The 14,303-nt window shown below is 39.3% G+C and overlaps 1 protein-coding gene across 5 annotated transcripts in view; it reads right to left on the bottom strand.

The window, feature by feature from the left end:
- The window catches only part of RASGRP3 (RAS guanyl releasing protein 3), a 79,387-nt gene that overhangs the window by 26,098 nt on the left and 38,986 nt on the right, over positions 1–14,303 (bottom strand). For all 5 annotated transcript variants that reach the window (XM_089777388.1, XM_006131317.5, XM_089777389.1 and 2 more), the window contains exons 3-9: positions 12,753–12,855; positions 12,027–12,089; positions 10,525–10,656; positions 8,339–8,486; positions 6,233–6,406; positions 5,499–5,615; positions 3,582–3,857 (exon numbers count right to left, since the gene is read on the bottom strand). In XM_089777388.1, coding sequence (XP_089633514.1) covers positions 3,582–3,857; positions 5,499–5,615; positions 6,233–6,406; positions 8,339–8,486; positions 10,525–10,656; positions 12,027–12,089; positions 12,753–12,855 — 1,013 coding nt within the window. The remainder of the gene's footprint in view (positions 1–3,581; positions 3,858–5,498; positions 5,616–6,232; positions 6,407–8,338; positions 8,487–10,524; positions 10,657–12,026; positions 12,090–12,752; positions 12,856–14,303) is intronic.

Raw genomic sequence — 14,303 nt, 5'->3', positions numbered from 1 at the left:
CAACATGTCACATTTGACAGGCCCACATTTTGACCATTGTCAAAGAATGAAAATGCATGCAAAGATTTACCCTGCCACAAATGCTTCATTGTCAGAAGTTCAGCAATCAAAATCGAAAAATAAATCCAGTGTATATGAGAGATGCAAGAACGAAACAAACATCCTGGTCATCATGTATTAGTATCTTAAACAGAGGAAAATTTTAAACCATGCTATTAGAACTTAGGAAACAATTTGCAACAAACCTATTTGTTCATATTGGGGTATTTTTACCTCACAAATTGTTTGCAAACAGATTACAGAGTGGTTTTGCTCAATGTTATTTTACAAGTGTTTTTTATATGTATTTCAGTCCACAAATTGCCTGAATCTATTTACAGTGTGTACTGGATTCAGGAAGTTCAAAACTCAAGATGCTTTGATTGGACATGTAAGTCTCATGGTCAATTTCTATTCCATGGCTGGATAAACATGAAACACAGCCTCAAGCTGGTGCAAATACTTGTGATTACAAATTCAAAATTCACCTTTTGCCCATATTCTAGAGTGCCACAACAAAAATCTTCTGACAGCAAACTCATTTTCAAGAACAGACATCAATATTCAAATGTATCAATTTTGTCTTTCCATGAACGTTTCTTAACCGCCACTCAGGAGGATGAATGTTTTGATTAAACCCATCCAGACCTATAGTGGTAGCTTTTGAAAAGCTCTGGTGCCAGTGATATTTAGTAGATCAGATTGCAAGGACAGAGCTAGCAGTTTGAAATTTAAGAGGCTTGTCCTGCTCCCTTTGAAGCCAAGGGAAGGTTTGCCATTTGGAGATAGGAGACAAAGGGAGGATATATGTTTGGATAGGGAGAGTGTACCAATATTGCATCTTGCCATTTTGATCATTAATATTAAATTGTGTCCATTTACACCCATAGATATTTAGCCTTTAATGAGCAGATATGTTTAGTTTAATAAACTTAACATGCAAGTACAATGTAAGATTAAGTATTGTCTAGTTGTGAATGATTTTAGGGGCTGGGATTAATTACTCAATACAAATACTAGTATATAATTTATGACTATGTAATTACTATGTACAGCCTCTTCCCGACTTCTGAACCAGTTACGGACCAAGCAATTGGTCGTAACTCGGTTTGTTCGTAAGTCGGACCCCAGAGAGTTACACGCGACCACGCTGTTCGGAAGCGCAGATCGCGTTCGTAACTTAGGGTCTGCCATTTACGACAGCTTTGGTCATAACTGCAAACGGTCGTAAGTCGACCGTTCGCAATTCGGGGACCGGCTGTAGTTCCCAATTACATTGTACAGTTACAGATGATTTACACAGCATTTCAGTGAATAGTAAGCAAAACTGCTGCAGAAAATAGTACTCCACCATTCCCTTTAAAATGGAAGGTAGCTCTTTATTTTAATTGAATTATCATTGTTGTTCTATTTATAAACCATTTTCAAAAATTGAGCTATGCATTAATTTTCTGTTCTGTAAAAGAAACCTCACTGAGCAAGAGTTTGTGAGGATGACTGACTTTCCATTAAATCTTTAGGTATTTGTCATTCTGCTGCTAGACTAAAAATGATGGGGACTTTCCAGTTATTTGCATAGTCTTAGTTAAGTAGCTGTTACAGCTGAAAATAGAGAGAAAACAAAAACGGTGGCATCAAATATGACCAAAATGCTGTTGTAGTAAATATGTGGTAAATTAGCAAAGTACCTATGCACTATCTATAGTCCTTTTAAGGAATTCAACAGTTGCCCACGGTCAAACGTTACTTTATGGTATAAGAGTGAAGGGAAGGTGAAGCCACATCAATATTGGAGAGATTGTGCAGCAGTTATTACTAGTCCAGCATTAACAGCGTAAGACTCTGTGAAGTAAGATTAAGCCATCCACTCTTTTAATTTACACTTTGTTCTCTCCTGAGCTTTTTAAGCCTCACCAAGGTGGACTTCCTTGCATGTTAGTAAGGAATAACTTAAATCTAATTTATGCATCTCCTCTGAATTTAGCCCCTAGTGCTTAAAGTCAGTTCTCATTTTATCGCAGTCTCCTGGGGGAAGTAGGACATGCATCAGTGTGTCACTCTGTGACATTTTAGTGACCCCACAGCTCTCGGTTTTGACCTTGTACAAGCAACTGACTTTTGAGCTTACAGAATGTTTGTTTTATACAGAAATGTACAAGGGCCATGATTTTAAACAGTGGGCTCTTAAGTTCATAATGTAAGCATCTAAAATAACTGGCCTGATTTTAAAAAGTTCTGAGCACTAAGGCTGAAACCAGGGGGGCCCTAGATCTTAAGTCAGTGTTCTAAATAGTTTTAGATTACACAAGGTTAAATTATTGGATTTAAACTAGATTATTGAGCTCAATGTAGAAGTAACAGTCTCAGAACAAGTAAGTTAAGTAGCTGTTAAAGCTAAAAATAGAGAGAAAACAAAAAACCTGTGCCATTAATATGACCAATATTTGCAAACAAGAAAATCCCCCTCCCCCGTAAGCCAAATGAAGATTAAATTAAAATGGTACATGTTAACTCAGAAATTAGAGTGGAAACCCTGTTGGACTGTCTGCAGAGTCATACAGGGTAGGTTTGTTTTGTTTTGTTTTTTTGGTCTCAGAGGCTATGTCTGTACTACCAGGTTGTTTTACAATAAGCTATTTTGAAATAATAACAACTTCGAAATAAGCGTATTCCTCTTCACAAGCAAGCGTTGTTATTTCGAAATAACAGGCTTGGTAGTGTGGATGCTCGCCTTGTTATTTTGAAAGCTCATGCTACTTTATATTTTTGTTAGTCTCTAAGGCAGGGGTGGGGAACCTTTTTTGAGTCAGGGGTCAGTGAAAAGTAAAGAACCAAAAAACAAAACAACAACAACAACAAACCACCTCCTTCCCTGACTTGGCCCCTGACTGAGAAGGTGAACGACACTCCCCACATTTCCCTCGCATACTAGAACCTAGTGGAGCCCAGGCTAGTAGATCTGGTGTGTGCTCCAGCCCCAGAGGGGACCTCAGGAGGTTGGAGGACCAGCACGGGCTCCCCAATGCTGGGAGGGGAGTGCTGAGCCTTGGGAGTCAGATCCAGGCAAACTGGGGACTGCATCTAATTTTGAGTTTAGAGTGCTGTGTAGAAAAAATCCTAAGAGTGCTGTTCTGTAAATTCTTACTCTTGTGAGTACTTGGGTGCGTCTACACAGCACTCTAAACTCGAAATAATATACACAATTGGCGCTATGCAAATTGCATATTTTATTTCAATTCTATTTCAAAATAGCTTATTTTGAAATTTGACAGATCTATAGCACCAAATAAAAAAAAAACCATTATTGTGAGACATTGCTTAGCTCTTGTGGAACGAGGGTTACAGGGATACCGAAATAGTGCGCCTATGATTTAGAAAAATATTTCAAAATAACGGGCAGCTTGTTAAGATGCGGGATAGCTATTTTGGAATACCTCCGGTATCCTGAAATAGCCGCGCAGTGTAGACGTACCCCTCCTAATGACTTGAGTGCGTCTTCTGGGCTGTGACAAGAAGTAATTTGGAACCTTCATGATACTTACTGTTAGCAGGTTAATTAAATCCATATTTGGTTCTAGATGATGAGTAGCAGTCTGCAGGGAAACCAGTTCATTCAAAGTAATGGAGAGCTGCTGCATTTTCACTATGTTTACTTTGTTCTCGTCTATCCAGTCTGGAAAGATGACATGAACGGCTATCAGATCTTTCAAGTGAACTCCCAATATGGGGATTTTGAAGCCAACAGAGTCAGCAAAAGCTTTGCGGTAGTTGCAGTAGTTTCCATTGGAGGAGACGAGTTCTGTCATCTCATTCCAGTCCTATAAACAACCATAGAAGCAAGACTCTGTAAGACCATTCGTATCTTTGATTGATCTGTTCTAATTGAGTGCAGCATAAGCAGGTCTCATTCAGGATACTAAATATGTCATTTTTTTCCCCCACCACAGTCTCCCAGAAATAAGTTTCCCACAATCGAATATTTTTCTGTCAGGAGCAATCAGACTAGTCTGCCTTCGAGGCTGCTGCAGTGCAATGGTTCAAGTATTCTGTGGCTGATATATTTGTCTTGTAATATCCATCACTAAAGATAATACACAGAAAAATCTGATATTTATATTTTCAAACTCTTCATATAAGAACTTGCTTCCCCTATGGGGTGGATCAATGCTGCAGTGATCAATCCACCAATGGTTGATTTAGTGAATCTAGTAAAGACCCACTAAATCAACTGCCAATCACTCTCCTGTTGACTCCAGTACTCCAGCAGAATGAGATGAATAAGGGGAGTCAACAGGAGATTTTTTTCTGTTCAGCCCCCTCAGTGTGGACTAGGTATGGAAAAGAGTAGTTGTTTAGTCGACAACCTAATAAGCCTAAGCTTATCAGATAGTCCAGTCAACTGCTCACTTCCCTGTATCAGAGGCAGCAAGGGAAGGGGGGAAACAGGAGTCAGTGCTGGGGGGAGCCAACTTAAAAGCCATTTTCCCCCAGCACTATCTCCATGGTGCTGCCTCTCCCCGCCCTCCACTGCTGCCTCTATCAGAAGCAACAGGGGGAAGTGGAAGTAGGAGAGGTTACTTCAGAAGCAGCTCCTGCTCGAGGGGCATCCTGGAGCAGCCTCTGACCGTGGCCAGCCCGGGCGCTGTGAACAGGGGCTGCTGCCAGAGCAGCCTTTGCCCAAGGTGGCCAGGGCTGGCTGTGGACAGGGGGTGTTGCACCTGGCATGAGCCTGGCTCAGTCCCCACTTGTGCCAGTCCAGGACCACCATGGCTCTGCATTTTAAATGTAGTACAAACCGCAGCAGTCCCAGCTCTGTAGACCTGCCCCTGCTGCGCCTCTGCAGTTTGAATGTAGTAGGACCTGGGCTGCCTGCACACCCAGCTCTTATTACATTTAAACTGCAGAGCACTATTGACTAATCGTGTAGTCGATACAACTTGTATGGACTATATGATTAGTCAATTACCCGCCTCTTTACATCCTTAGGCTGTGTCTAGACTGCATCCCTTTTCCATAAAAGGGATGCAAATTAGACACATAGCAATTGCAAATGAAGTGGGGATTTAAATCCCCCCCGCTTCATTTGCATAAAAATGGCTGCCGCTTATTTTAAGAGAAATAAGGGATCTTTCGGAAAAGGCTTTATTTTCCGAAAGATCTGCGTCTAGACTGGTGCTTTTTTCTGGCAAAGCTCCGAGCCGGAAAAAAGCGGCAGCCATTTTTATGCAAATGAAGCGGGGGGGATTTAAATCCCTGCTTCATTTGCAATTGCAATGTGTCTAATTTGCATCCCTTTTACGGAAAAGGGATGCAGTCTAGACACAGCCTTAGTGTGGCCCCTGCAGTAAGTAGATCTAAGTTATGTTGATTTGAGTTATGCTGCTAATGTAACTCAAATTGTGTAACATAGATGGACCTGTCCTTGTGAGCTAGACCTGCCATTAGAGACGCTCTTGTACCTTTGTAACCTCAGAAGATAGATGAGAGTGAGTTTCTTTGAGACGAGAAATAGAGCTGTGGCTTAGGCCTCCCACAACTGCCATCAGCGTGTTAAAGTTCTGGAGATGAAGCAGCTTCTGCAATTGAATTAAACATATCAGCAAAATGACTAAGGGCACCTGTAGGATACTGACTACTGTTGCACCAGTGTCAAAGTATATCCACTTAGGTACTGCTAGAATGCAATGGAAATTCTACAGAAGCATCATAATGACCTTGTTTAGCATCACTGATTTCCTGCAGAGCAGGACAACATTAGAACATTCATCTGATTAATTCCCAGAATGTCATCTTGAGCACAAGAAGCCAAAAATGAGAATAGTAATTTAGTTAGTTAGATAGTTAAAATATTTTTTTACCCCACCTCTCTATTTAAAATATCTGACGTGGCTTACAACATTTTAAAAACACAATATATACAAATAAATAAAAATAAAATACAGGACCCTATTTATTTTTAAAAAAATGTTACCCAATGAGAATGCAATGAGAGGGTACTATTAATTTTTCATATATAGGTACATCTGTTTAATATTTTCATCTACAGTTAGCTTAATGAATGAGCATCAACTATGGCTGAGTAAACATTCAGCAAGAAAGCAGCTTGCATACATATCAAAGTAATTAGTTTTCTGTAGGAGCAGTTTTTGTTATTTCATCCTCACAGACAAAATCACTCAAAGGTGAGGCTTACCTGTGCAACATTGATAAACTTTGTGATTACATCTGCCCTTTGCTGGGGCGTTGGCTTGCTAAGAACCATCAGCTGGACCCACTTAGAGATACCATTAAATAATGCAATTGATCTCTCCAGGGTGGGGTTGTTGTCCAAGCAGCCATGGATCACATAGCTTTGGTAGTCTGTAAACTAGCCAAGGAGAGATTTACAGTTTAGGTTTGCATATAGTCAAAGTTATATTTAAGGTGCTTTTTAAAAAAAAAAAAAAAAATGATCATGAGTTATAATGAGACAGCCAGTTTTACTGATTAGTTCTTTTAGTTAAATTATTTTTTATGATGAATTTATAAAAAATTACTCTCTGTCTTCAAATACCATCAGGAATACAGCAGCAGACATTGTGAACATGAATTTATCATCATCAGGAAAGCAAGACTCCAAGGAAAGGATCAGGAAGGAAAACTGCCTTATGGATAGGCCTGCTGATAGGAAGAGTGGGCAACTACCCCATGGCCCAGTGATTCAAAAGGGCCCTTCCAATCACAGCCCGGGCACCGCACGGCAGACTCTGGGCAGCTCTGAGGGGAGCTGGGGGGAGGAGGGGTGCAGCCTGGTGCACTCCTGATGGCACTGAGGACTGGTGAACCCTGAGGCCCTGCCCCTTCTGGGAGCATGGAGCTGCCTCCTCCCACTTTGCCCAAGGGCCCAGCAAGTCTGTCAGTCCCTCTGCTCTTAGAGGTCATAAAGTGTAGGGATAAAGTAAGAACTGCCAAAAGCGAAGCAGAGTTGGGCCTCACAAAGGGGATGAAAATCAACAGTCAAAGGTTCTATAGCCATTTAAATACAAAGGAAAACTAGAAAAGAAGCTGTGGGTTGGATGTTAAAGCTAATCTAGGCATAGCTCAGCACTTAAATGAGTGGCGCTCAACCTTTCCAGACTACTGTCCTCTTTTCAGAAGTCTGATATATCTTGGGTACCTCGAAGTTTCACCTCATTTAAAAACCACTTACTTACCAAATCAGACCAACATATCACAGCAAACTGTTACTGAAAAAATTGTCACTGTCTCATGTTTACCATATAATATAAAATACATAATTTGGAATACATCTCTGGAGATATTTAAGAATAGGTTAGATAAATGTCTATCAGGGATGGTCTAGACAGTATTTGGTCCTGCCATGAGGGCAGGGGACTAGACTCGATGACCTCTCGAGGTCCCTTCCAGTCCTAGTATTCTATGATTCTATGAATATATATTGCACTTATATACCAGAGTTTATATGCAAAGCAATATAAAAAATCATAGTGGATATGAAATTTGTGTTTGTACTGAATGTGCTAGTGCTTTTTATGTGGCATGTTGTAAACTAGGCAAATATCTCGATGAGTTGATGTAAACCCTGGAACACCTCTGAGTACCCCATGGGTATGCATACCCCTTGTTGAGAACCACTGACCTAAGCAAATATTTTGCCTCCAATTTTAATAAAGCTAATGAAGAGTTTAGGGGTACTGGCTAGGGATGTCAGTGTGTAGACGACTATATGATTAACCAATAAGCCTGGGCTTATTGGTTAATCTTGTTGACTACATACCTTTCCCTCCTCCTTGCTGCCTCTGTATCACAGGTAGCGGGGGGAAAGGGGGAGCCGGTGCCTGCGGGAAGCTAGCTTAAAGAAGACTCCCTACGAACACTGGATCCACCTTCCACCTACCTTCGCACTGCTGCCTCTGATAGAGAGGCAGCAACATGGAGGGTGAGGGGGGCAGGCAGGACCCAATATGCATGGGGATCCAACTTTGCAGACCCGCCTATCGCAGGCAGCAGTGGGGGGGGTGGGCAGGGGCAGCTGTTGTGAAGCAGCCTCTGACATGGGGGGGTCTGAGCTCCCTGTGGACAAAAGCTGCTCTGGCATTCCACGGAGCAGCCCCTACCCATGGGTGTCAAGCTCCCTGTGGACAGAGACTGGTCTGCTGCAGCAGCCCCTGTCAATGGTGAGCTAAGACCCCCAGTAGACAGGGGCTGCTGTCACCCTACACTGCTGCCTCTGTCTCAAAATTAGTCCGAGGCAGGCTACAACAAAGAGTCAGATTATAACAAAGAGAAGGCTTCTTACAGCAATCCTTCTAAAAGATTTATGCTCCAGGAAGGTGAGGTGTTCAGCTAATTCAACAGGTTCCAGATGGTCAAACAACAGGCAGGCTTTTCCCTTCTTGGAAGTTTTTTTCCTCTGTGTGACTCTTCTCATCCAGTCATAGGAGGGACTGCAGCAGAAAAGAGGTACAATCAGCATATCCTTTCATTGCAGAAACTCATGTGAAATGTAATCTGGGCATACAGGATAAAGTTACCAAGAGTCAGATCAAGAGTTCCCTGAACTATGGCATTCAGCTCATTGTGAACACTTGGAATAGAAAGATCTATTCCAGTTTGCAACCGATTATAAGAATTTAATAGGTACCATCCAAATTGCTGTACCGTAGTAGAGCGATACAGCTGGCACCCAAGAACAATTCTTTCTTCTGTGTTTCACTGTATCATCTAATTCAATAGGATCTAGTGGCTCCATATAAAGGAAAGAAACAATACAATCAAATTCAAACAAAAAATTGACTTGGATGATGTCATACTTGTGGGGTGATTCTGTTTTGTTTTTTGATTAGTGGAAAACCTGAAAAATGGAACAAAAGAAGAGGCATCTGTGAGCTATATATGACAGCTAGGAGAGTACGTTGCTTTGATCACCTACAACTGAGCTTCATATATACTCAACGTTTTACTGAACTTTTGTCTGCATGTGTTTTGTTGTTCCTTCAAAGGCCCATCATCCTTTATATTTGGCTGATGTAGAGATTGATAGATGCATCATTTTTATCCTAGTCTGATGTAGATGTTTAGGAATCTTTTTTCAAAATCCAAACATTTTGGATGTCCTCCTAACTTTTGGATGTCCATGAGAATTAAGTGGCTAAATCCAACAATCAGTGAAGAACTAGAATTTCCATTTTATGGGAAATTTTTATTTTTTTTGTTCCAAATTCGAATGAAATCGCAAATTGGAAATTTTCTTGCAAACAGAAATGTTTTGTTACACATCAGTTCAGAACACTTCAATTTATTATCTAAAATGTTTTTATAAAAAAACAAGTTATATAAAAAGAAAAAATTGCACTAAAATATTGAAATCTTCCTTTCTAATAGGGTCAAAATGTTCTGTTATTCATACTAGCAGTATTATATTTCTATTTTATGACCTCATAAAAATGTTGCACTTGAAAACAGCAAAATGAATTTTCATCAGATCAACACGTTCCCATGGAATGTTTCAGTTTGACAAATCAGTGTTTTCTGATGGAATAATGTTCTGCTGGATATTTTTGACTAGCTGTACTAAATCCCTCTGCAGCTTTAAAAAATACTCCTCTGGCAAAATATTGATAGAAATTATCCCAAGTCACGCTATCTGGAACTGAAATTGTCTGACATTCATGAATGTTTGGAATCAGGGTTTTTATTCAGACCCATCTTTATTTATTCATTTTAAAAACACATGGAGATACAGCCAACTAATTCTCAACAATATAAACGGGAAGCAACACACAACCATGTATTGTTCACCCCCAACTCAGAGTGAGCAAAGACTATGTTTTAAGGACTGGTCTACAATAAAACTAAATCAACCTAGCCACGTCACCCTAGTCTCCAGTGGAGATGCACCTAGATTGACAAAACAATTCCTATTGTGGAGATGGATAAACAACTTTCTGCTGTCGATGTAGGAAGCACCTCCATTATGGCACTCAAGTGGCACTCCTGCAATGCCAAAGCCATGCTTCTCCAGAGAACAGAAACTTGTTTGCCTCTAGAGTCCATTGAAAATAGCTCATTGTTTCAGTTATGAAATTGGTGCAAGAAGCTGATCACAAAGAAACTGCAGACCAAGAAATATCTGAAAACAATTTTCAGAGAAAATTGCGAAAAGAGACCATCTGCTCCCACATCATTAACAAATAGGGAGAGGAAGGGGGAAAAGAGGCAAAGTTTGTTGAAGATCAATACATGTGACACTTGCCAGTCTATGTTATCTCATATGGTATTTGGTGTTTTAGAACTTTATTTCAGTTTTGGGGGAAACATCACCTTTTTGATAATTGCTTCCTAATGCTCGCTCTACCATCTCTTTAACCCAAAATGGGATCCTTAATATCATGCAGTATATTCTGTACAGAATAACTAAGGACATTGGTCTTGCAAAATATGGAAAAAAAAGTGTCCGTGGAATCCAATGAATGGTATTCTTACATGCTAGAGATATCAATAAGATGGACGTGTTTCTCATAACCTAGCTGACTAGCTACTTCCCGGAACTCTTCAGTCAGACGAATCAAACCAAGGTCCAAGTTAAATTCCGCTGGAAATTCCAAAATCCAGTACCTGAAATCACAGGGGAAAGATTATCTCAAGATCCAGACATAATCTGGATTGAAATCATTGAAATCACTGAAGATCTACAGTCACTTATGTGGTAAACAGCAGTCCCACCACAGGCTCTACCAATAATTCAACCAATATGCTTGATGAACATGGACATGCTTCATTCAACAGAGGCCAATGATAGATATGCAGAGCCTCTTATTACATACTTTCCTCGAGTCAGCACATTCTCTGTAGTGGAACACGGTGGGATTCTTTGGAATGTAGGCACCTACCAACCATTTGCACCTTTCAAAATGTACTCCACATTTGGTGTAAGGCCATGCTTATATGTGAATTTAGACAGGCACCGTTTTGCCAGTATAATACCCTATGAGGACACTCTTGTCCCAGAATGAATAACTTTTTTTGGTTTAGCTTAACCTCCCCATCCTCCACCAGCATAAACTCCACTGGAAAACTTACTCACACTGAAACACAAGCATCTATATTGGATTGGGCTAAAGAAAGGTGGTGTTAGCCAGCAGAGCTCTATTTGTTTACATTCACACCTTACCTCATACTGAAAAAAACTCAAACCCACCAACAATGTGCAGAGAAAGCTTTACTAGATCAACATTCAGTTCTTTGTCACAACATTTTCCCCATTAGACAAGGCAGCTCCTGCCATACATTCTCCTGATCCTATATTCAAAGTACCTGTGGCAGCACTAAGGTTATTAAAGCATTCTCTCTTCTCTTAAGGTATCTTTAATTGTAAACATGTATTTTAACACAGGTTCGCTAACTCACATTAAAACAGCAGTGAAGGCAAGGCAACTCTATTTTTTTTAACTCGGGGTATTAGCAGCTCAAGTTAAAACCTATAAGGAAGCTGAGGGTTGCTCTTGAGCATCTAATCCAAGTTAAAAGTCAAGTTGCCTTGTCTTTATTGCTATTTTAACTTGTGTTAACCCACATGTACATATGTTTGCTCTGCAAAGATATATCCTCGGTTTGAATTATCTAGGGTTCACGTGAACTGAAGCTAATAATCCAGGGACATTCTAGGTTACACTGTGAGGTACCCTTCCCCCCAGCTTTGCTTGCTGGGCCAATCTAGTGTGAGTGTTAAACCTCAAAGAACAAATACCCATCAAACTGTAGCATGAGTTCAGTAAGCTCTTTAGCATGTAAGCATTCAGAAACCCAACTAACCTCAGTTGAATAACTGTACTCTAAAGAGTTTCCCCAAAACAATGTCTTTAAATTAGTCCAAGAGAAAGCATTAGTAAAGGTGGACTGACTTGATTTTTTTCTATTATTTCTAAAAACAGACTATTCAGAGGTATAAAACCCAAATCCCAGTGGAAAAAAGAAGCATTTTTTACCTCATGAAACAGCAGATTTTGAAACGGAATTCACTGCATTGTTCTCCACTGGCATCTTTATAGGTAGATTAGTTAAAGAAAGCTTCATGATCATAACTTTTTACTCTGCAGCTGTCTTTTTCATTTTTAGAGGGTTTTCACTTTGGTACAGGATAAAGGATTTTTTGTGTTATTCCTGCAAATTAAAATGTGCTATACTTTGAGATGAGATAACACAGAGAGAAATATAGACATCATCTCCAGTCTGGCAATCTGCCATTTATCCTAGCAAAAACATGCATCCAGGACACACTCTTTCTGAATATTCAGCCGGACAAATAATTTCCCACTAATACAAGCTAATCAAGGATATTAGTAGATATTGAATGATTACAGAGCAGATTTTCAAAAGGTACAAGTGATAGGCAATCAACTCCGATAGAAAGTCAATGGAAATTAAGTACCCAACTCTCATTTGCATCTTTATGTCCTTAATTTTTTTTGTACATTTCAAAAGATAATTCAAAGCACACTTCTTTAGGTTCATACAGGATCTCATCTAAAGGCTATTAAAATCATTTGAAAGGATCCCATTGATTTCAATGGGCATTGGAATGGGCTTATACATTTTTGAAGAGCGTATATGCTTTCATGCATTCCAATTCTACAGTTTAAAGATTTTGCATGTTATCGCAGTTTATCTTTCAAAGTGCTAATGCTAAACTATATGGATCTTTGAAAGGATATATGGAGAGAAGTTTGCCTGCAAGTTCTGTGGAAGGCAGATACCACCGGTGCATTAAAAGAACCATTCTTGGCAAATGACTGGAGCCCAAATCTCCTTTATTATCTGTAAAATAGAGACATTATTTTAAGTTAAATGGATTGCATCATTCACGGGCAGAGATCAGCCAGTTTGTAGATATCCACTATCTATTGCCACTCTTTAGAGAAATCAGATGTATTAATATTCAGAATGAAAATGTATCCGGCGTATTGTCAATTAAAATATCTTCAGAACATCAAACTTCAAGTGGGATGTTACAAAAAGCTTTGAACAACAGAAAATTAATACCAACTTATTTCATTACCTACAATGCACCCCAAAACCAGAATTGTAGATTAGTAAAACACTATAATGAGACGTTCAGTGATGTACTGTACCTAATTTTAAGTGACCATCAGAAAATTCAATTAATTCATTGATAAAAACTGACCTGGATGGCCAAATATCACACTAACATGTGTGTGTATTGGGAGGGGCTAGCAGGGGACTGGAGAATATATTTTTAATTATGCTGAAATTTCAATTATGAATCAGAGTAAATTTGAGCAAAGAAGAATTGCACACGTGCATGTACACACACACGATTTTAATACTCAAAATAGAAGTGTATGTATGTATTTAGGGGAAAGAAAAGGAGGAATGAACATTCTAATATGTAAGATGTAAATGGACTCTGTTGTCTCTGGTTAAGTATGCCCTATATGGAATTAGCACTATTTTAGGGTAGCTGGACATGAATGAATGCAGTGGTGTGTCTGGTTAGATTCAATTGCAGGAACTGGCCCTTAGTGACTCCATCTCTGCAAGATTTCTCTCTCTCTCTTTCTCTCTCTCTCTCTCTCTCCCTGGCTTAAGTGCTTTGATAAATGAAGGCCTAATACTTTTTAAAGTGGAAAGAGGAGGTGTATGTTCATGTTCCATAAAATGTAAGATCCTAATATGATTATTTGTTTCCTTAATATAACTAGCAATTTGTGAGTTAATATAATCATTCCTAACCTGAGACTTGGAGTCATTGGAGGTTTTTCCCCCAGAGGGCTAGTATTCATTTCTATTTATGACAATCCATAAGGACAGCCAAGTGTGTAATTACATGATTAGCATCAGGTGCATATAAACAATAGAAATTTCTATAGGTAATGATTGATTAAAAAGAGGTCCTTTGGATATATTCTGCACAATGCATACAAAAAGCTTCCAGAAGTAGCACTAAATAGAAAAACATCCAGTGTAAAAAACACAGTAAAACAAAACAAAATGTGTATCAAAAAATAAATTCCTATATCTTCTGTAAAGAGTCAAAGGCAAATTCATAAATAATCCAACTACACAGTTACCTAATCTTAATACAGACCTACATGTTTAAATTATTCTATCAATCTGTTTTGTGTTAAATGTATTAACTTTTTTGGTATTATGTAATGTGTATTATTAAAAATATACAGAGTTTGAACCCCTCAAGGCAGGAAGGAGGCTCTCCCATCACCTCATTCAGACAGATGAAATAGTTT

This window comes from Pelodiscus sinensis, chromosome 3, assembly GCF_052426305.1.
Source record: "Pelodiscus sinensis isolate ZL-2025 chromosome 3, ASM5242630v1, whole genome shotgun sequence".
NCBI lineage: Eukaryota > Metazoa > Chordata > Testudines > Trionychidae > Pelodiscus > Pelodiscus sinensis.
This window is presented reverse-complemented; position numbering and strand designations above follow the sequence as displayed.